The sequence below is a fragment of the Monopterus albus genome, unplaced genomic scaffold (assembly GCF_001952655.1).
Source record: "Monopterus albus unplaced genomic scaffold, M_albus_1.0 scaffold87.1, whole genome shotgun sequence".
Classification (NCBI taxonomy): domain Eukaryota; kingdom Metazoa; phylum Chordata; class Actinopteri; order Synbranchiformes; family Synbranchidae; genus Monopterus; species Monopterus albus.
Genome location: NW_018127967.1, coordinates 784,780 through 808,441, shown reverse-complemented (window position 1 = coordinate 808,441; position 23,662 = coordinate 784,780). Strand labels below are relative to the sequence as shown.

The window sequence follows — 23,662 nt, the reverse complement described above, 5'->3', positions numbered from 1 at the left end:
TCATCCGTGTAATACTTGCAGTTATTTTCAGAGTTCTTAAAAAAGTTTTTTTCAGGGTCAAAATCTTCGTCCGGTTCATGATAATGTTGTTCGGTGTCTCCAGTTGTGTTCAGTTCCAGATCCAATCCCTCATAAACTATTAACCTCTGTAGCAAATCACTTGCCTCATTCCGTACGTGGGTCATACTTGTTGTTGGTTCCTGCTAATTGTTAGTTCCAACGCTCATCTGCCCTCGCAGATATCAATATACCTGCGTGTTTCTTCATACAGCTGAGGGTCCAGCGACCCCTTCATACTCTCCTTGTCTTGGCATACTGGTCCTTGGCATGCTGGTCCTGGGTCCTGGATTCTGGTTCTGAGGTCTGGTCACTAGTCGGTCATACCGCAGGAACGCGATGTCTCCCCTCACCCTGGCCTCCCTTAACCTCGGCATCAACTCCCTTCTTCTCTTCCTCACAGACTCAGTGTAATCTTCATTTATATAAATATTAGATCCTTTAAGCTTCTTTGCTTGTTGCCGTATGTGTGCCTTATCTTTCTCTTTCATCAACTTTACCATCACCGCCCTCGGTCCCCGATCAGAAGGTTTCCCGACTCTGTGAGCCCGCTTTTTCCAGCTGACTCCTTGATTTTGTTATTGAAATTGTTATTGTGTCTTTGTGTTCAGCTGAGTGAAAACTACACTTGGGGCCGAGTCAAAGACCTGGTGAGGAAGACTAAACTGAGGGAGCAGAGCAGGCTGGGACTGACGTCCTCCTCACTGAAGATGTCTTGCCCACAACTCTATAGGTGAGGAATGTACTACAGATGACATTTTGAACTGTATATTCTCTGTCAGCTGTATACAAACCATATTCATATCAAAATGTTTTTTCTTTGGTGTATTGCTAAATCAACATTAAGTGAAAACATAACCTTTAGCCCTTACTTTTTCTAAATTACAAATTTGTTGGAAAACTTTGTGCTGGTGTTTTATCCACATGCCAAATGCTCACATACTGTGGTTAACTCCCAACCCTCAACCATTAGAATGAACTGAAATGCAAACTGAATATCCTCAAATATGCTCCCACATTTCTGTTTTACTGTGGATCCTGTAGTCTGTATATCTCTCGGTGTTGTACAATATAGAATGTTGCACAGTTTATTACCAAGCACAAATTTTGTGGTCATTTTTTTGTCACCTTTGCAAAAAAATGAAGGCATTACTGCACACTGGAGGAAAAAATAGCACATTTACTGACTTGGACTACATTGTTTTAGATTTTTTTGTATTTCCATTTCTCCTGTTTCCCTCATATAATTAGGATATTATTACAAAACAGAGAAGGATTTGCTTTATGAAAAACATTTTTGTTAATTCAGACAACACTAATCAAATTGAATGCCCCGTGGAGCATTTTCGCCTCTGTTAGCTCGTTTCCTGGCTTTCAACTTACACTCCACTCTTTGCTGGGTTTGCATAAATTGTACATTATGTAAAATAATGCCACATACCAAGCAGAAGCATTATTGATAGAGTTGGCTGTACTGATTGTGGACTTCATTCAGTTTTGAAGGCCAGACAATAGTGTTCTTTGGTTTTTATGCTGCTGTCTTAAATGGCACCACTGGACAGGAGTTGTGCTTGTTTCCCTTGTTCACTGAATAAAACCTAAAAGGAAGAGAAGGAATGCAAGTTATTTGACTGTACTGAATGAAAGCCAGCTCCAGGGGACAGAAATGCATTTTTGTGATGGAAAAGTGGGGACGCTTCAGTGACTTTTGGGGAAGAAGCAGAGTGTGACAGGCTTCTGGCAGATGGAGACACAAGGATTTATTAGCTTCATTTTTGCCTGTGAGAGGAGTCAAAGTGTAGATGAACTGTGGCTGTATTTCTTTATTTCAGAGATTGCACAGTGTAGGAATGTGATGGGAGGTGGAGGACTGCTAGTCCAGCCTCTCCCCCCTGTCCTGACCAGTGTTTGGCACAGACCCAGAAAGATAGAAGAGGGGCTTAGAGAGTCAGGCTTAAGGTATGCTTGGTGGAGTGGGAGAATTCCCCTGTGGTATTAAACTGAGGCCTGTTGAGATATGGCTGGAGTCATTTTGTGTTTCTACACATGAACTCCAGATTGTGTCTGCAGAATCAGGCCCTGACTTTGTTGAGAGTTGCCCTTTGACACATGTAGCACACAACTAGATGTAGTCTGTGTCAGACGTGTTCTCACCTGATGAAAATACTTCATTTGGTTTATGTGCAGGGGATGAGCCTGGGTAGAATGAACAGGAGGTGGGACATGACGCAGTCACAGAGCCAATTTGTAATCTGGTCATAAACAACCGAGTCTCTTGCCTCATCTGACAACTCTGGCACCAGCTCTTAACAACAGAAGTTCCTGAAACACGTTATGTCTCCAGTTAGATACTTTAATTGGTGTTTTCTCTGTAAATGATCATTTCTTTCATCATCAGATGTTTGTTTTCTTCTGGTTTCACATTGGCCATGTGATAGGATGTTATCAACGCCCACCAGCTCCATGTGAATGCTCCTGACTATACGCTGCTGTATTCTAACATGTGCTCACTCTGTCCTTACATGGACTTTGTACTAGGGAGCTGGCAGAGAAAAGGTCAGGGTCGACTGACCTGGACATTTACGTTCTCACATACAGCTTCTCTGGATAATGTCTAGAAAACTTCAGGGTTCCTGTACATCTGAAAGGGGCTCAGGATTCATTAGAAAGAGCACCACTGTCCTGCTGCAACATGCATGCCAGCCTGCTACATCACTTCTGAAAGTGTGAGAGAAATGGACAATAAATGTTTTCTCATACAGTCAGGCTGAGCAGCTGTAGTGCTCAGATGTCCATCCTAAATATCAGTGGCTCTCGTTAACAGCTGCTTTTTTTTCTTTACAGGTCTGATCTGGGACCAGTTGAATCTGCTGGCAGAGACTGGAACTTTCCTTGATCCACCAGAGCAAATGGGACTTCCCTTGACAATTTTAAACATCCAGGTAGTGCAGACTACTTTTATCTTGTCTCACCAGTGCTGCCATAAAGGTCTATCTATACTGATGATAGGTCAGAATAATGGCTTTAAAAATGAAGCTGGGTTTTGTTATTTTTATTGTCTACAAATCCCATGTAAAGACCAAACCATAGGTTCTCTATGCAAGCAGCTGTCAATCATTAAAATATGTAATCGCATGATTGTCCATAGTTAACTCATGATTAATCACAAATTAATAACACTTTTTAATCTGTTTTAAACAGTAGTGGAAAGAAATTAACTTTTCAAGTACTGTACTTAAGTACAATTTTGAGGTATCTATACTTTACTTGAGTATTTTCATTTTTTGTTACTTCATACTTTGACTACATCACATTTTAAAGGCAAATATTGTACTTTTTACTCCACTACATTTATTTTATAACTGTAGTTACTGGTTAATTTCAGAACCAGATTAATGCAGAAAACTACAGTATAATTATAAGACCTCATTGGTTTGTGGTGGAAAATTCACTACTACCCAGCAGTAATTCAAACTAAATACATATAAGCTAGCTAGATAATACGTTACACATCCAACAATCAAATACGTTCCCTTCAAAACTTATCTGCATTTGCAGTTTAGTTGCATACTCTAGGAGCGTCGTTTTTAGAGAGGGTTGGCTCATTTGTCCAAAGGAAAAGCTATGAAATATTAAACTAACACCCCAATCCACACATGATATAATCATGGTTTAAAGCGAAGCCTGACCACAGGACGTTTTCTTTACTTCTAAGAAGACATTCATATAGCAGCCTATGGGCTATGGTTTGTGTATGCACAGTGTGCTTTACCTGTGAGTGTAGGCTTTGAATGCCTACATCTGTATGTTAACATTATTGGTGGGCTATTGGAACAAAGCCATTTTTTTCCCAGTATTTTTTCCATGTGTCCGCTGAAATTCAGCACGAAGGTGAAAAGTCTGCTCTCTCCTAAACTCTGCCCTCCATCTTTGTCTGCTCCTCAGATCAGAGCCCGACATTCTCATATGGGGAGGATTCACAAAGATGATTTAAGACTGAAAAAGAAATGGAGATGAAGAAAGATACTGACATAGAGAGGACCCTTGTGTGAGCAATGCTGCTGATGCATGTAAGGGAAAATGACAGTGTTTAATAAACATTGTCATTGTGACACCATGACTGTACAATATATTGTAGTGTACATGAAAAATATGTGATGGTCTTATGAAATTAAGAAGATGCAGCTAGTATATGTTTAAAGTAACACTGTGACATAATTTAACTGCATTAAATATTCTCTGTTAATATCATTTACACACTAGTATAGTTTTCTATTAGGATACTGCAAGATCTCTACCGATCCAAATAATGTGAAACATGCAGAGTCAGCATTTTGTAATATTTCATTTTTATTTTGTACAGTGTGTGGCATGCACAGATAATGTATATGAAAAGTACAGGAGATAAACTGCAGAGCTCTAATGTGTATGAGTCATGTTAACATACAGTATGAGCTAAGATCCTTATCAGATGGACATGGACAGATGGTGGCTGTCTTCTTACTGCATTTTAAATACTTTATCATTTCATTCCACTGATCTAAAAAAATGGCCTGTTGTCTTACTGGTCAGTGTTGTAACTGACTTGTACAGTCTAAACAACTAAACTAAAACAGTAAAAGAAATATAAAAAATAATTACTTTCCTGCAGTTATTAGTAGGACTCAAAAGGTATTTCAGTTGTAGGTAAGTATTTCAGTTGTTAGTTACAAAAATAACAATAAAGTAATTTAACTACTCATTATGCAAATATGAATGTAGTTGAACTACCAGAAAGCTACTGCAAAATGTCAACTACCTGCATAAGATCATGTAGTTCCTTCCTTTAGCAAGATGCTGTTTTTCAGGGGTTAGCTAAATGCATGTACACTTCTTGGTGAACAAAGAGGCAAAGAAACAAAACTAATATTCCAAAGTTGCTGTTTTGTCGACTTTTAAGATTCAAATAAAATGTATGGTTCCTAAGCAGTCATGATTCTCAGCAATGTCTACTATTAAAAAATAAATCACAATCTTAGCAGATTGCAAGGTTAATGACTGTGACTCTCATTTGTCATCACAAGAAAAGCCGGTGTAAAAAATGTCACCACACACTCAGTCCCACAACAGAACATTCAAACGTAAAGTTGGTGATGTGTCAGCAGCATTGTTTAGGTACCATGACACCAAGGGATACTTCATAGTACACTAGGTAAAAACAGTTTACTACATACTGTACTCCTCTTGGATCAGTAAAAGAAGAGATGTATGCAAGACAGCAAGAAATGTGTAAGTTTGTCTGTAGGACATCGACCAACTGTATATGTTTGGTATGTTACTGTGTGCAAATGCATCAACATCCAAATTTATTTTTCAAAATAAAGTTATCAAAACAAGATTGTGATATAATTTTTTTCTACAATTTTTGCTCCAGTGGCAAATGAAAAAATGTGAGATGAAAAAAAATATGAGAGAAAATGTTGCGATTTTATTGTCCACCCCTTGTTTTCTCTAGTGCATGTATGAATGCTTTTCTTATACATGTTTGCCTTGGTATGTAAAAAAAGAAAGACTAGATATAAAGATGGAAGCTAAAGTCGATATATAGGGGGTCAAAGATTAAGGTCCTATCGACCACACATATCACAGTTGGACACCAGATGACTCGACCCCGAGGCAGAGAGGACAAGACAAGTAGGTCAGTCTGATAGCAAACTTTATGCTTTTGTGGATTCTGTTCTTGCTTTCTGCCAGTAATCTTGTCAGCAGGTCAAGATGCAGATGGGAACGGCTGGCCGGTGGCTTTAGCCATCTCAGTTCTTCTCTGCAGACTTTTGGAGCAGTTGACAGGAGAGGGCAGAGTGATTTCCCTGTTTGTCTCCAATCCAGATGCTGGCCAGGGCCAGCTCTGCTTAGCTTTTAATGTCCCGTGAGTTCAGGCATTTCCAGAGTGTAGCGGCTGTAGACAGGTTACAGATAGGCAGCTTGACTTCTCTCCTACAAGCGTGGACCGGCGAGCAGACCACAGGTAGAGGCAGCTTTACTTCTCTTCTTCACAGGTGTGAGCACGGGCAGGTAAGCGGTCCAAAAGCTTCTCTGACACGAAGACACACATGAGTGCAAAGACGATCTGACAAGGAATCATCACAGCTTGTATGCATGGTAATAATCAGGCCAATAGTGAACGGCTGGGGCCAAGCAGCCAGTTGAAAGGATATCTGGTTTATTTTCAGCTGTCAGATGGAAGTTCACATTCAGGGGAAACTTCTGCAGTTGGTGTTGACAGGAGGGTTTGGAAGAATGTATACTGTAAGTGGGTTGGAATGGCAAGTAGTAGTGATGTCCAAATGAAGCAATGAACGTGTATGGAAACACTTCATCAATTGTACTGAACATCAGCTCATTCATTCAAAGGTTTGTTTCATCTAGTGGTGAAATAGGAGACAGCAAAACAATGTCTGAATTATGTGAATGCTCCATGATGGTGATCAAACACAGGCAGCAATGATAATAATGACAGCAACTACACACACACCTACTGTGACAAGAAACCCACATGTTGTGCATCATTTACACACCTACGAACCTGCTGACGCATGCAGCAAGATCTCACGTTATGAAGCAGTATCACAGGATTCACTCTGGGGACTGAAGCAGTTTCTGCCTCGGACGTCATCAGTCATGTGTCTTTTTCGGCAACAAAGCAGACTTCGAAGCAGTGGTTCACGGAAAATGCCTCTTTGAGTTTGAAGCTTGTATTTGAGCCTCAGTTTCAGACAGCCATCACTAGCAAGTAGTAGCGGAGGAAGGTTTGAGGATGATGATGTGGGTGTTGATTGAAAAAGAATCGTAAATAATCAGAAGGGAAAGAAAGATAAGGTTAATCCGTTGCCATTTTCAGGTAAGAATGCTTCATGAAGATAAGGAAACATGTGATGCACAGAAAAAAAATTGGAGGAGTTTAAGGTTATTCTGAAATTTAAACCAGGAAGTGAAATTGTCTCAGTGAGCCAGTTTGCCTTAACAAATGGGCCGAGGAAAACGATTGGAGATACGGAAATGAGGTGTTTTGAGATGGGAACCTGTTGGTGAAATGTAAAACTGCCGAGCAACGAAATAAGGCCACGAAATTGCAAACACTATGTGAAGAGGATATAGCAGAGAGAAAAGAGATTCGTATGAGAGGTAACATGAGAGGAGTTGTAACGGGTGTTCTATGGGAGAAAACTTGGAAGAACTGACAAAGACACTTAAAGGAGGGACGATAGCAGGAATTATTCAGGTCCGTCCTTAGTTTTAGACAGTCAGGTGTTCAGGAGTGGAGAAAAGATTGACAGTGAATTGGTCTCTCTTTTTTTTTTAGTTTAAAGATGAGGTATTGCCTGTTAAGGTAATAAGAGATACATGAGTTTTAATGTAAGGGAGTATGTTCCTCCTCCTCTCTGATGTTTTAAATATCAAATTGTCATGGTTTGGGGGTGGGGGTTACAGAAGACAGTGGTCACTGAGCAGTGCTTCATTTTGTGACTTTTTCTTTTAAAATAAAAGAGCACATTGTTATTTCTTTAAATTGTCACCAAACCATTGATCAGAGACAGGAAATGTGGGAAAAATGTGTTGCGATGCATGTCTCTCAAAGTGGCATGCCTACATTTTGTACTGGTGCTTGTAAAATTTTCAACAAGGAGCACCAGTGCTGCTAGTGGAAAAACAATTAGTCTGGAGTCCTGCTATGCTTTGCATTTTATCAGAGGGAATATTACTGATGTGCGGTTCTACAGCTGTTAGCAATGATGCAAAAGTAATTAGTAATTGTAATCAGAATTTACTGTTCACCTTGGCATTAACTACTCAGTGTACATTATATAGGGAGTGGTAAATTAGGGAGTGATTTTGTAGTGGGACACCGCCAAAATAAATGTTTTAGCAAGCACCTAGCTGGCATTTCAAATACAAAGCTTTTGTAAACCACACACTCCCTTCTGTCTCTCGATTTGTCCATCTGTCTATTTATCGCCTTTCCTGTCTGCTTTTCTCTCTGCATGCTGTCTACAGAAACCAGGCCCAGCTTCAAAAGGCAATGGCAATGGGCACCTGGGCTAGGATGGATTATAAGATAAGTAGTGGACACACTCACCCTTTGCTTGTGCGTTTCTAGATCTCTAAACCCCAAAGTGCTGCTTCGCTCAAGAACCATCAGGTGTGGCCAGAAGCTTTTGTCTTTCCCCAGAGCTACAGACTGCCTGGGGCCTCCAGATGTGTCCTGAGACTATCTGAAGCCCCCTTCTTATTTTAAGGTTGCCTCAAAACAAGATTCTGCACCTAAGAAGGTCTCAGTAATCCCCAGTACCAGAGGTTATGACCTTTAGACCTCAGACTTTTGTGGGACCCTCAGATGTGGCCTGAGGCTTTCTGAGGGCCTGAGAATAGAAGAAGCCTCAGAAACCAAACACAATACATGTCTCCACTTGCAGATTCTGACATAGAGCTTTAGCCCCAGCCTCCACCTATAGCCTCTTCCCGCACTCTGCATTGTCCACCTCCACCTGCATTTTCTGGCAGACAGCTGCAGCAACAGCCTGCTCCATCTAAAACCTCCTCCAGCCACATTCTTTGAGCCCTGTCAGCTGAAAAGCATCTGTCAACATCCACCTACCTCTGCTGCCAGTAACCTGCGGCCTCCACCTCCACCTGCAGATTCTGACCTTCTCTCAACATCCATCTTCTGCAAAGAATCTGCAGCCCCATCATCCAGCCCCTGCAAGCACTCTGCAAAGGAAATGTAACTTTTTTTTCTTTTTTACATATATCTGATGTCATCACCCTGCAGACATTTGATCACTTTATGCTACTCCAGTAAATAAAGTGGATTAATTTGCTAAACTAAAACATAGTGTACAATAATCCAACCTGTCAGGCTGTGTCCTGTATCAGTCACAGTGACCATATATCTACAGGAGACAATGCACATGCCTATGAAACAGTCTAAGACTTTCTTACTGTCAGTGAACTCCACGTCACAGGGCCTGACGCTGTTGGATCTCTTCATTAAGAAGCTGGTCCTTGGAGTGTCAGACATCATAGAGAAGAGCTCAGCAGCGTGATCCTCGCTCCTCCTTCTGTCTGTCTCCTCTTTGTCCTGACTAATTCTCTCCTCCTGCTCCTCCTTTTGTTATTCGCCTCACTTTCTCCTTGCTTCTTCTCAGAGATATATTTCTCCACGATCTTCCTATGTTTTAACTTTGTGTCTCTCAGCAGCCCCAGGCCCTCCTCTACTGGCACCTTCTCATGCTCTGTCCTGCCCTCATTCTTCCTCTGATGCCTCCTCAGGGGGTTAGGGCTGGGGAGGTAGGGTCGATCTTTAAGGTTAAGTTATTAAAGGTCTTAAAAAGAATCTTCTTTCCAAGTTCGTCAAGGATGTCATCTCGTATCGATGCTGTTGATCTGCACACACACAAAGACACAGCAGTTATTCCACTTATACCCAGATTTTTTCCAGCTGCACATTGAGGATATTTTCTCTTATTGAACCAGATTTTTATTGTAACTAAACATTTCCTAACTTTAACTTGACCTAAAATTAACTGAGCATACTGCCTGTGGTCACTGCTCTTTATTGGACTGTGCACAGACAAAAATAGTTTATTTTTAGAAAGGCCTACCGGAAATACCACAACAATGAAAAGACTGCATTGTAGTTTCATATAGAAAGTACTTAAGATGTAACCAACATATTATACATCTAAATTGGTTATATTTTTAACATAGAATTGTTGCAACTATTTCAGTTAATACAACAAATGACTGAACTTCCACTGCTAACAAATGCAGTAGTAGTAGTAGTAGTAGTAGTAGTAGTAGTAGTAGTGGTAATCGCTAGTTCAAGACAAGATTTTCTGCATCATGATAAGAAAATGGTTTTGCGATCAGCAAACTGCACACAGGAATTAAATAAAGAATCGAGACGTCACATTTACTAAAGTAGCAGTTAAATAACTTTTAATTTTCATGACCATTGTAAAACTAACTGCAGGTCCCAAGTGTAAGTACTGGAAACTTTTCAGTCAGTTGATATTTGCAAAGAAAAACTACAAACCCAGCCCATTTTGCACACATGCAACTTAGGCAACAACTAAAGCAAAGTTTACTTATGAAATCTGTGTTGTACAAGACAGAAAGAGCATTTGCATCTCCTGTTTACAGCAACAGGTACACATCTTACTCTAATGTTATTTGGAATTTAACAAATGAAAACAGTAATATCTTTGACAGAAAAACACAAGAAAACTAAATCCCCTCTTTCCACACCACAGTACAGTTTCATTAAAGCAAAAATATTAATTAAAAAAGCAGTTTTTATCCCAGCTGCAGAGTGGACCTACCTCTCTGAAGGTTTGTGTAGAAGTGACTAGAACCTGAAATGGCTCCTGCAGCTAAGATAAACAAGTAAACATAAACATTTTACTTTAGAAAGCAGAGAGAGTTGTTTGTATTATATTTTGTAATGTGTTACAACGTATCATGTTCAACTATAGGGTCATTACAACATATTTTCATTATAGCCCTTATGATTACACTGTGTATCCTGCCATTTTAACGTTTACTTTTCCAGAGTGGTGTGTTTTAGTTATGGTGTCTTTGTACAGTGTGTAGATGAGACTTTTTCTGGACTATATTGCGATATGAAGCCGATCCATCAAACCCACACTCAGTGCCATTCTGAAATCCTCAGGATGTGGGCTAATCAGACTAAAAGAGAAAATGCAGATATCACAAAAGAAATGATTGACATATTAGTACTGACGTTTTTGTTGAAAGGCATAAAAACTTCTTAGGTCAGTCACACTTAAGTTAATGTGGAGTCTCGTGTTCACTAATTTTACTACTTACAATGTTATCGCTGTTACAAAACCTAGGTGTGAATGTTACACAGAGAGTCAACCATCAAACAACAGAGTACTGTACAGTAGCTCTGACAGACATTAGCTTATATTATCATGTCGGTCATGCAAGGTTAAATGTCAGAAGTTCAGGAGCCTGCTGTGAATCACTAAGTTAAACTGTTAAAACATTAAACTGTTAAACTGCTGTTTAATTCAATAAACATACAACCTTAGTAGGCATATTTGAAGGCAACATAACAAACCTTGAGGCAACATAAAGCTGTTATTTACAACATGCTGCATTGTGGTTAGTAATAACCTGAAATCCATAGGTGTAAAAACAAGGACCTGCGGAAATGAGAAGCCACGTCATTTTGATAACATGACTTAGCATTATGCACTAACCCATGGTTTCCTTGACTTTCATTTGTCTGAGGACGACCTACGAGCTTTGGAGCTCGGGTTTCCCATGTTAGGCCAATGGGCAATTCACCCTCTGAAGCAGAATCATCCTTGTGCACACAAGAAGAGAGAAAAATCATCTCACTGGGCCTCAGAGTCACAGACTATATTATTATTGGAAACTAATGACAATGAAAACGTGTCTGCGAGACAGATTTTGGTGCTACAGGTGCTGCAGGATATGAGGATTTAGGCTACTTGGCATAAGCCTATTTCAGCTCCATAATTATGGGCTAGACTGCTGTATGTGAGCATATTTAAACAAAGCCAGGATGATACTGTTCATTCACTTCATTCAATTAAACACTCACTATAAACTGTGACAGCCCCTGCTTAGTGTCAGGGTAGTGTGTCTGTCGCTAGTGTGCATGACCTTGTGTTTCCGGTGTGTCTGTTGGCATGTATGGGTTTGTCTGCTTCTTTCCAGATATGCTGATTGCTGAGGTCCAGCAGACTGTGAGCACCTGGATCTGCTGTTTCAGGGCTTTCTGCCTTGGGGCCTACGCCTGCCGCTGCCTTGTTTGTTTGCTGGTACTTTGTTTTGGTTGGATTATGTTTGCACCTTTCAACAATAACCTGAGATGAACTGGAGTATCAGTAACATTGCATGTAGCAGTGCATGTTCATTCATATGTGGGACTGGGAGAGACACTCTGTCTCTGACCTCTAATAAAGCTTCAGGGTCTGACGCCCCCGACATTTTAGAAAAGTGGCAGCATCTGTCTCAATCGCAAACAGTCTGACATGTAGATCCCCCTCAGTCTTTATGGTTATGTATCAATACTGAAAAGTATTATAACCATTTGTTTTTTACCAGCTCTACTACTACGGCTGCAGTTGCTAGTATATTTGCAAACACAGAGACAATTGTGTGAGCCCCACAGCACAGCCCCCTGTGTTATTACTCATCTTACTGAACACCACAGCTGCAGTACTCAGTACCTAAGGTTAAAGAAGGCACCGTTTCACTGACGTGTTGCTATTCACCCTACAGTCTGCAGTGTAACTCACTGTATGCATGTACCGAGGGCAGTAGTTGAAGAGCTTTAGAACTTGCTTGATAATTATTGGGCTTTTAATATTTCTTCAGTATTCAGTTGTCAGTACATCCAATTAGTATTGTCAAACAGTTCAAAACGCTGCCCTACAGCGAAGGCACTCCCCCACTAAAATGTGTAGATGTCTCCCCCTAGAGCGCTTTAATAGCATGTATGAGTGAATGGAAAATGGTGTAAATCACTTTGAAGGCACTGTAGAAGTATCAGGCATTTATCATTTAGCACCTCTTTGCAGTGTGCAAGACCCCTCATTCTGCTAACGGGTTAATACACTTCTTTTTGTGGTTGTTAGAAAGATCATGCAGGGCTGTTTTAATCGCAAAACTCTGTTTCCACAAAGTAACAGATGTGGTGGAGAGATGGCAACAAAAAGAAGGAGTTCTGCACTAACTTTTGAAGATACCCACATGGGTTTTTTAACAAGACTGCAAAATGTTTAAAGGTTTTTCTAATGGAACTTCTAATTTTAGAGTTCATGTTCACACAGAAATAGGACTGTTCTGTCGTCCCGTCATTTCCATGGAAATTGCTTTATAAAAGAATCTCTGGGCAGCTAGTATGGTCAGCAACCTAAAACAGCTTTGTTTTTAAGAAGTACCTTTTACGGTCTGCATAAAAGGAAATCTGGGAGCCACATAGGTATCAAAGGTCTCAATGAAGATCAAACCAAGGAAGTTGCAGTCAACGGTCAGTATTTTAACCATAAGGTACTGCAGCGCCCTGAGAATTTTGGTATTATAGGCTTTTTGAAATCATTTCATTGTTTCAACTCATTACTGGCCCTGAAATGCAACTGTCCCAAGTTTATTGGAATGTGTTGCAACATCAGAGTTGAAGTGTATGTTTGTTTTAGACATAAAAAACATAACAAACCCATAAAAAACATTCTGTAAAACTAGGGACAAACCTGAATTATGGGACCATCTCAGGCCAAGTCCAAGCAGAGGGTCCCTAGGAGGACTGAATGGAATAGTGACATTAAACTGATCAAATCTTTATGCCTCCAAGCTGGTGACAGCCATGGCCAGAGGCATTATATTGCCAGGTTGTCCATATATCCATCTGTCTCAGGAACAGCTTGATTGAATTTCTTCCAATTTGGCACAAATATTGACCTAAACTTCAGAATGAACTGATTGATTTTGGTGGTCAAAGGACAAAGGTCACCATGTCCTCACATCTGTCCATTCTTCTGAATGTGATATATTTTATTCAATTCAATTTCAAGGAAATTCGACCGTATAACTCCGGTACTGGCCTTTCTTCACTGGCTTCCAGTCCGTTTTAGAATCCATTTTAAGCTACTGATTTTTGTTTTTAAGGCTCTTAATGGTTTGGCACCGCCTTACCTCGCTGAGTTGGTGAGGTGGCACGAACCAACTAGATTACTCAGATCCCAGGGCCAGATACAAACGCTGGGGTGACTGTGCTTTTATTGTTGCAGCTCCTAAATTGTGGAATGGTTTACCTTTTAATGTTAGATCCTCTACAGACTTGACAACTTTTAAATCATTGGTTAAAACATATTTATTCACTTTGGCTTTTAATACATAGTGCTGTCTGATGCTTCCTTCTTTTAACTGTTGATTCTGTGTAGTTCGTGTCTTTATGTTTCTATGTTGTTTTATTTCTCTATTGATATTATTTATTCTGGTTTTTACATTGCCTTTGTAAAGTACATTGGTCGACCAGACGTTGCTTTTAAAGTGCTATATAAATAAATTTTGATTGATTGAAATTTTGATTGAATTCTTTAAAAGTCTTCACTATATTATATCAGCCTGAACAGACATGCATCTAAACTTCATCACAATAAGGAGTTAATTCTAGTTTCTTCCTCCTTTTGTCGGTCCCCCACCCCCCTCATATATACCTACACAGGTGCAAACCAAAAGTTAACTGTAATTTCTATTTTTTTTTGCATATTCTTGTTAAAGAGGGGGAAGAAACAACTACTAGAAAGCAAAAATCTTAGAATTTAGATTACAAATAAGAAAGGCAGATTAGGCAAAATGTTTCTGATTTGTTCACCCCATTGTATCTACTGTGTTCACTTTGTCATGCACAGTATTTGTCATATTATACTAAATAAATAAAAAGCCATCACACCACCTAAGCCCTTCAGAAACTGAGGGAAAATCCCTGTTTGCATGTTAGTGATCTTGTCTCATGGTCATTTGTGATTACAGGACTTAACTTAAAAACTAACACTGTTAAAAATCCAGAAAACTATTTGTTGGGTGGACATTTGTAGGACACCACAAACAAGACTCGGTTTCCTGTTGACGGCAGCGTATAACACTCTTCCCTACATCTGCATTTTGACTCAGTGAGTGAGGTAGCATCAAGAAAAGCCTCCAGCATGTCTTGGTAGGATGCAAAGTGGCACTGACCCACACACAGGTGGCAACACAATCAAATCCTGGCCAAGCTGGCTGAGGTCCTAGAGAAGTGTAGGGTAGGGACAAATTGTATCCTGGAGACAGCACAGGCTGTTTGAGTGACATCTGTTGGGCCAGGTAGCATGTGTCAAGCATCAATGCAAAGGAGGAACAGCATACTCACACCAGGCAAAGAGTCACAGATGCCTGACTTGAGAAAGCAGCTGGTCTTCCCAAGAGAGATCACTATGACCACACACTGGCCAGACGTGTGGTCAGTAGTAGATAAGACAGTCTTTTTAGTTGAGCTCACTATCCCGGGGGAAGAGACCATGACAGAAGGAATGTCAGGGCTGGTACCAGGGGTGGCCAATCTGATTCTGGGGATGCTGCTGCCACTCCTGGCCACCCCTTTGGCCCTACCCCCGACTAACCCTAACTCATCCTTTGCCAGTGCACAAACATAACTGCTAAGTAGCACAATGCCAAAGAGCACTGACCTGCATCATGTTATCGATGCACCCCGACTACTTTCTGATGCTTTTTGTTCTGGAACTGAACCACATTCATATTTATTAGTTAATGTTAACTAGTAAAACAGCACTGTGCTGTTGCAAGGCTACTGGCAAGATGGAATGTTTTCTTGAGTGTATGAATTGGCCTTACAATAATCAATCAGCACCTTGAATTTCAATACAACAATTTAGACCATTACATTAGTTTTTAAGGGTTCCCTTGCAGAACATATGTTTGGCTGATGATTGGATCTTCAAGCACCCACAACAGGACCTACATAATCAACCAGATTATGCAGATAGCCTACTGCCCTTTTTCACAACTGACATTTTAAGTTGTCACATCAGAAAAGGCACAGGTGTATGGCTGAGTTTCTTTAAGTGCCCGACTAAACAATGCCACTCAACAACCATGATCCTGAAATGTCTCACACATGGACGGTGTTATCAGTTACACCTGTGCTTTTCCTGCTATGACAAGCCAAAATGTCTATTTGTTCTCCTCACTTGGGGCAGCACAGTTCCTGTGCACTCCGGCAGCACTACACCTATGGCTATGACACCACAGGCCTAGTAAAAAGAGAAATAATGAACCAACACAGTGGACCAGGGCATTTTACTGTTGCACTGGCTCTTTATAGGTACCTAATGTGGTACTGATATACTGGGTGGTTTATAATCTTTAAAATATAACCCACAAGAATGAAATGAAGGTATTGAGGGAGAGTACCCTTTCACATTATTAGCTGTGATCACTTCTTGACAAGGGGAGTACTGCATTTTTCTGGTTGTACTGGTTCCTTAGAGGTACTTAAACTGGAAGAAAAGACTACATGGTTAATAGTCAACAACACAAAATACACAAAATCAGCAGATTAATTGCAAAGTGGATAATTTTCTTTATTTTAATTGTATAGCCCACAGTATTAGGTTAATATGATATACAGACATAACCTACTCATGTATGTACTTTTAAATATTTTGTTTCTGGTTGGTAATGACATATACTTAAATCTAAGCTGTTCATAACAAAAAAAAAAAACCTGCAGCAGAAATAAATTGACCTCTGTCACAGATTAACCACCTAAGAACATCCAGCAGTTATGTCTCCAGAAAGTTGGATTGCGCTCTCTAAACTACTATGGCTTCTTTTGGCTATAATTGCAATTATTCCGTAACAATTTCTCCTCAGAAGTTAAAATTTTACAAAAACATGCGTTCGCGCTACCACTCGCTGGGTATATTTTGGTATTTTATTATGGTTTGATTCCAACAAAAGCAGCTGTATGCGGACATAAACCGGCCGATGCATTTTAACAGGCTGCGTGCGCTCCCACGGACCATAATCACTTTCTGGCAGGCAGTCACATTTTGGCACATCACCAGCACTGGAAAGAACCTCCTCCAGGCCTCTGCCAGCAGCTCAAAGTTGGAAGACAGTGCTTCTAGGTCGTGGTGTGATTTTTAAACTGTGGTGAGCTGGGTTGCAGTCATCAATCTGACCCAAACCCAGACCATCAGCATCATCATCCAACCTGGACCCACTAGCTCCGTCTTTCTGTGCCCACCGAAATGACCAAAATATAATCTAAACTCCTACACACAGCTGAATGCACCTCCTAGCTAACTTCATAATTACAACCTCTCACAGTCAAAGACATGCAGCTTAGATTGATTGGTGACTCTGAGAGTGTATGTGGTTGTCTGTCTCTAAGTGTCAGCCCTGTGATAGACTGGCAGCCTGTCCAGGGTGGACCCCGGAAACAGAGGAAAGACATTTAATGTCTTTTGTTTGTTTGTTTATTTTAATTCTCAACTTGATTCAATAAAGATTTCTTTGGGGAAAAAAAGCTTAGAGCCTTCAGTTTCCAGGATATGAGTTGTCATAATAAAACAATATGATTTCTATCACTATTTACAGAAATAATTGAGAGTTGTCAACCTTGTTTAAGACAGTTTCACAGACTTAGAAGAAGCTGTAGTTCAGGAGAAGAGCACAGTACAAAGTGAAAATGTGCTTCATGTTATCCTTTCCAGTGAGTTCACACACAGATATTCTTTTTTGATCAGAATGTTTAGTTCCATTAGGTATGATAAAGAGCATGTGTGACGTGAGGTGTTGTCTCAGTCAGCATCCAGACATTCATATGTGTATGGGGAAGCTGGCTTTAACTGGTTCTCCCAAGGTCTTCTGTTCTGATAATGTGTGAATTTAAGATCGGTCGAGAGCTGTTTCTTCAGTAGGAATTTGTTTTGCATGCTGTATGAACGCTTCATACTCTCCGATCAGAATAAATATACTAGATTTAAGAAGACAACTGTGACCCTCTGAGCGTCTTTTCTCTTTGGAACCTGAGGCTTTCTTCATTACAACGGCATTGTCTGCAAATTCCCAGTACAACTGGACACAGGTAAGTGCAAATAGAAACTTTCTATCTCTCTTTCCTTTGTCTTACCCTGTGTGCTGCCTGATGGGATCAGTAAAGAGAAGTTATTTGATTTGAAGCTTTGTAATTAAAAAGAGAAACTGATATCACTGGGCTGTATCACAGATTGTTTAGACACTGACTTTTCAAAGTTCTGATGGTATTAAAACACCAAAGCAAAGGCATTTATCACCAGCTTTGACTAGGACATTTGTTTGTCTACTGGATTTGTGTATTTTTGTTTCTGATTTCATTGTGTCTGTTGTTGGAATTATTGATTATATCGAAGGTCTTTACCATATGTTGATATTACTGTATATTGTTATCGTAGTTTGTTACGTTGTGGTTATTTTCTTTTTCCCTATTGTGAAGCACCTCGTAACTCTGGTTTAGAAAAGTGCTATATAAATAAACTTTTACTTAGTTACTTACTTTTTGAGACACAAAAGCAGATGCAGAAAGAAATAAAGAAGGTTAATAAAGATGCACCTTTAACCCACCAGATAGTCCAGCAGATTTAATGGCTAGACAGTTTGGCTTTACAAGCTGAGGGGGTGGACATTTGCGGAATGGCCAAGTGGGGGTTTGTTCACTCCTAAAATAATAAAGCTTATGGTTGACGCTGTTACAACAGACAGAAGAAATAAGTCTTGGGACTTTGATTACATGTTTATTTGTTGTGCAAATAATGTAACATGGGAAGTCAAACCTTTCAACAGAGAACTATATAATACCTTTCAATCAACATGACATAAGCAACAGATAATGCAGGAAACAACAGACAGGTGCACATAATCAGCTGCATGAATGTGCCAAGGGATGCGCAATTTGTTAAAAACTATGAGAAATTGTTAATATAATGTGCACAAGTGGCTGGATGATGTGGAGGTTGAACAAGTAGTTTAAAGAATTTCATTTCTGATCTGAGAAAAGTACGAAGGCGACTGAGTAGTGATATCTTTACCTGTGATGCTTTTGGTCACCTGATATTTAATGACTTCTTCAACCAGGTTGTTTTATAACATCATAAATATTTAAAATTGTTTAATTTTAGTTTTGAATAAAAACATTTTATATCGGCACCCTGTTAATGTGCAACAAGGGTCAAAAAATTACCAAGATGCATTCTCAATGGAATTTAATAGGAAATTTTAACTTGTCTGCATGTTTATAATAAACATATTTTATTGTGGACCACTGTCTAGGAGACTGCCTTAACACATCAATGTGACATATATCAGCTTTTTGGTACGTTGTGCTTTTGTACCTCCAGATATCAATCATGCTTATACATCATTCAAGAAATTTGCCTGTGGCTAGAAAGATTTGGCAATAGTTGTGGTGGAAAAGGTACTCAGATTGTTTCCTTAAGTAAAAAGAACAATACCACAGTGTAAAGATACTTTGTTACAAGTAAAAATCTTGCACTCAAAATGTTACTTAAAAGTACAAAAGTATTAGCAATATAGTTGGAGTACCAAAAATAAAAGTACTCATTGTTCAGCATGGCACATTTCACATGAATATATTTTATATTATTGCATTCTAATTACTGATGCAAGGTAAGGCTAATGTTAACTACCTTCTATACTTATAATTTGAAGTACTTTACATACTACTGGGGATCATTTAATGTTTTATAATTATACTGTATTTGTTTTGTTCATCTGATTCTGAAAACCAACTAAAGTTATCAAATAAATGTAATGGAGTAAAACATATTAAGTATAAGTAACAATTATAAGTCAAATAAAAGCAATCATAGCCAGTAACTGTACTTAAATACAATTTTGAGGTATCTATACTTGAGTATTTTCATTTTCTAATTGAACTTCACTCACTAGATTTCAAAGTCGAATGGTGTAGTTTTTACTCCACTACATTTATATAACTTTAGTTACTAGTTACTTTTATAATCAGATTAAGAAAACAACATACACAATAATCATACGGCTGTTGATTTGTAAAATTCACAAGCTGCCCAGCTTGTCAGCATATAAGGTAGTTAATAAAACCAGCTCCCGCTTTACCAGCTGCAACATTAAATATGATGTGCACAATAATGCATCAGTAAATATAATCCAGTAGTACGTGTAATGTGCCATTCTGCATAATAAGTACTTTATCTTTTGGTACTTTTTGATGTATATTTTGATGTTAATACATTTGTACTTTCACTTAAGTAACATTTTTATGCAGGACCTCTAGAGTAGAGTAGAGCTGTAACTGTAACTGAGCATTTTTACACTGTTGTATTGTTACTGTTACTTATCTTCTACCACTGGTAAAAAGTTTAAAAATATTTGCCTCTAAAATGTACTGAAGTCAAATGAAGTAGTAGCAAATGGAAATACTCAAGTAAAATACAGATACCTCAAAATTGTACCTAAGTACAGTACTTGAATAAATGTACTAGTTACTTTCCACCACTGAATAACAGAATAGTTACATGTTTAAAAGTATTACTGCTATCTTGACCTATTGTTTCATACTTAACTAGATGTTGCTCTGTTGTGATACAGCTACTGTACATCTGTGGTGTTTTTGCGAGCTGCTGACTTATGGTGCTTTAGCTGATAAAGTTACTGAAGCAGGGTGTCTCTAAAATGTTTGAACGCAACATTATATTCTACCAAGTACATGTATGGTAAAAATATAGAATACATGACTTGGAGTCCATTTGAAAATACTGTATTGTGATTTTTCCTTTTTGACAGATCATGGTTGTTCATCTCAATATAAAATGACTTATAATTAAAGCCAAACGTGTGTAACTGGTTATGACATAACTGAAGTCCCAAGTCATTTATAGATATTACAGTGAAGTATTCAGCTATGGATAAAATTGTATTGAATTGTAAAATCCTATATGACCTCACCCCATCATAATCATAATTGTATTATGATTGTTATTAACTTTTTTCTCTTATTTGATGTGGGTGTAGATTTCCAGTACAGCTGAGTCTTCTTCTCAAGCTGCAGTTAGTGTCCAATTAAACAGAAACACTTCAGTCATGACTGTATATAAAATGAGTAAAAACCTGCTTCACCTTCAGCAACTATGGCAGTAAAATTATTGTGTCAGTAATAAGGGGCCACTTTACAGTGGCATGAAAAAGTAACGGAATGATTTGGAATTACCTGGTTTTGTTTTCTGGTTGTGTGTTTGTTCATCTGTACAGCTCATTCTTGTGAATTTCTTCAAATCTGGCAGAAATTTGAACTCAAGTATGAATTTATTACATTGTGGTGGTCAAAGGTCAAAGGTTAAAGTCACTGTCACATTCATCCAGTTCTTGTGTTTGACTGGTTGGTAGAGGCATAGAACTGCCAAGCGGTAGGTTCTAGTTCTCGTAAAATGTGAAAACTCCTGAGTTGCTTCTTTACCTTGAACCCATGCGCAATTTGTGGAATCGATGTATCATCTGCTTAAAGCATTATGCCTGTGACCTCGTGACATATTTCTGACAGTCAGGTTACTGTTGTAAATTCGTATTCATACTAAGAAAAGCACAAAGTTAAGTTTTCACTTGGTATGTGTAATGTCTTGAAGTTGCAACTTTTTTTAAAGCATATTTTCACAGACAACATATACACTACATATTTTATATACGATTTGACTTATACAAGAATCTACAAAAAACACGTTTTTGTGTACAACCTATCAATTTATGTACAATCATAGACTAATATGCACACATATTATTGCCAGCTGTCTTACCTCAAACATATAACATCTTGTAGACCCAGTGGGGGGTCTACAAGATGGTCAGTGGGGGAGTTTAGTGAGGACAGCAGTGACACAGGCTTCACCTGTGGGCTTGGCTGTGTAACACATTAGGCTACTGAGTAACGTCACGCACATAAATTATTGCTGTTGCTTGACAGCATCGATACTAGTAACGTTAGCTGGTTAGATACTTGAATTTTAAAGATGGAATATTTTGATGGAATATTAAAATGCACTTGGGCTGTTTGTCACATCTGTATTTTAGCCTAAACATTTAGTCTACAAGACTGTCATATTAAGAGTGTGTAGCTTGGCCAGGACTAAGTTATATGATTAGAACTGTAGCATGGAAGATCATTACAATCCCTACACACGTCTGCTAACAGATATATGTATATATATATATATATATATATGGTTACCTTTTGATTCCTGTGTTTTTTGACAGGCTGTACTATCAACCTGCACCCACTGCACTTTTGACTGACAAGTAGGGACGAGTACAGTTGCACGACTTGTATTTAAAGTAAAATTACTTTGGGGTGGACACTTCTTCACAGAAATGTCTGTAGATATGATCAGATCAATAAATTAACACATCTAATTTTGATTAGAAAACACTTACACAAAGCAGTAAATATAAAATTAGAGTATTAATCAAAATTGGTTCTTAGTTTGTTGTGTTTTTATTTAGTTTGCTTTGAATTTTGTTGTTAGATACTAGGCTCATCCAGGTGAGTCCAGGTAGAAGCATTTGTCATTCTCAGTGTGGCAGTGGCTGCCAGCAATTTCTAATCATAGCTTGGTCGTTCCAGGTGGCAGAGACAGGTGCAGAGCAGGCCTTGTTAGGGGACAGATGAAGATGATGCCGGCGATAAAGAAGATGATGATGATGGTGGTGGTGGCCTGGGTGTGGGTCGGAACCCGGCCTACTACCACAGGGGAACCATACAGTGATGAGGACAGACGTGTGGCCATCCTGGAAGAGATGTTCTCAGACTCTGAATCACCGGTGGAGAACCGGAGGAGATTCTTTCCTGTGCCGGTCTGGAACTTTGTGGAAGGTAAATAAAACACACCTGGTCAGTAACTGAAATCTCAGAAACCAAGAGAAAGAATCTCATTCAAGCGTGTCATGATGTTGGCCTAATAGGTTTCAGTAGGAAAATAGTTAAACTTCCTGGTCTGTGTGGATTGAGCTGATTCAATTTCTGCTGGCCAGTTTCAGAGCATGGTGATTCAGAGGACTCAGACTTTGGCCAGCCTCAATACCACTGCAGCAACACGTCCCTGTCTGTCCGCCTCTCCCTCATCCGATTCTCCAACCTGCATGTGGAAGGTGAGTTTCATTCGTGCACCAGCTGCAGCCATTTGATGAAGTGACCTGAGTCCGGTGGTTCATCATTTCTCTTTGAAATACCCCAGTGTCATATCTGAGGTCTAAACAGTGACACTAGAAACCAGTGATCCGACTGGGAAACAAGTGAAAACAGTGCAGAGGGCTCTGTTTGTGGGATGTTGCTGAAGGTAGCCTATGTGAGACAAAGACCAGGATGTCTTACTTTACGAGTTACTTTTTATTTTTAACAGACCTCTATAAAGTTGATGTATTTAGAGTTTGAAGAAAAATCTGTTGCAAGTAGTGTTTTACAGAGGTGTTTGTATAAAATATCAGTTTTATGTACTGACTTTCACTGACACCTCAGATCTAGAGAAACTTGTAGAAATTCTGATTTTAATGGTAGTTCCTTTGATCACATTTTCTTAGGTAGTTCAGTCAAACTACCGTAGCATTTATTCAACAGAAATGTTTTATTTGCTTTATTTTACAGTGCCCATTTTTACATTTATGACCTAAAATCTGTTTGGACTAAATCATTTCTACAGGCAGAAGATTGTCACCATTGGATGGATGTCAAGGGTCTGTTCATACCTTTGGACAGTGGCTGCTGCTCAAAGTCTCTTATGCCAGCTGCAACATGGATGCATCGGTAAAAATTTCAGTTTATTTTTGTTAGGTTTTGGCTTAGCAGATGAAATATTGTTATTGTACTCCTTGAAAATACAACAAAAAAACAAAACAGTTCTTAAATGTTGTCATGGTCAGTGATTCTCAGTCCACAGTGTCAGCTCTGGTTCTGTGGATTAAAATGATTGTGGGTCGTTATGCT

The 23,662-nt window shown here is 39.1% G+C and overlaps 1 protein-coding gene across 2 annotated transcripts in view; it reads left to right on the top strand.

Moving 5' to 3' along the window:
* The window catches only part of LOC109964316 (uncharacterized), a 39,624-nt gene extending 34,200 nt beyond the window's left edge, over positions 1-5,424 (top strand). For both annotated transcript variants that reach the window (XM_020607524.1, XM_020607523.1), the window contains exons 6-8: positions 669-790; positions 2,902-2,999; positions 4,003-5,424. In XM_020607524.1, coding sequence (XP_020463180.1) covers positions 669-790; positions 2,902-2,953 — 174 coding nt within the window. In that variant the 3' untranslated portion in view covers positions 2,954-2,999; positions 4,003-5,424. The remainder of the gene's footprint in view (positions 1-668; positions 791-2,901; positions 3,000-4,002) is intronic.
* Positions 5,425-23,662: the final 18,238 nt, after the last annotated feature.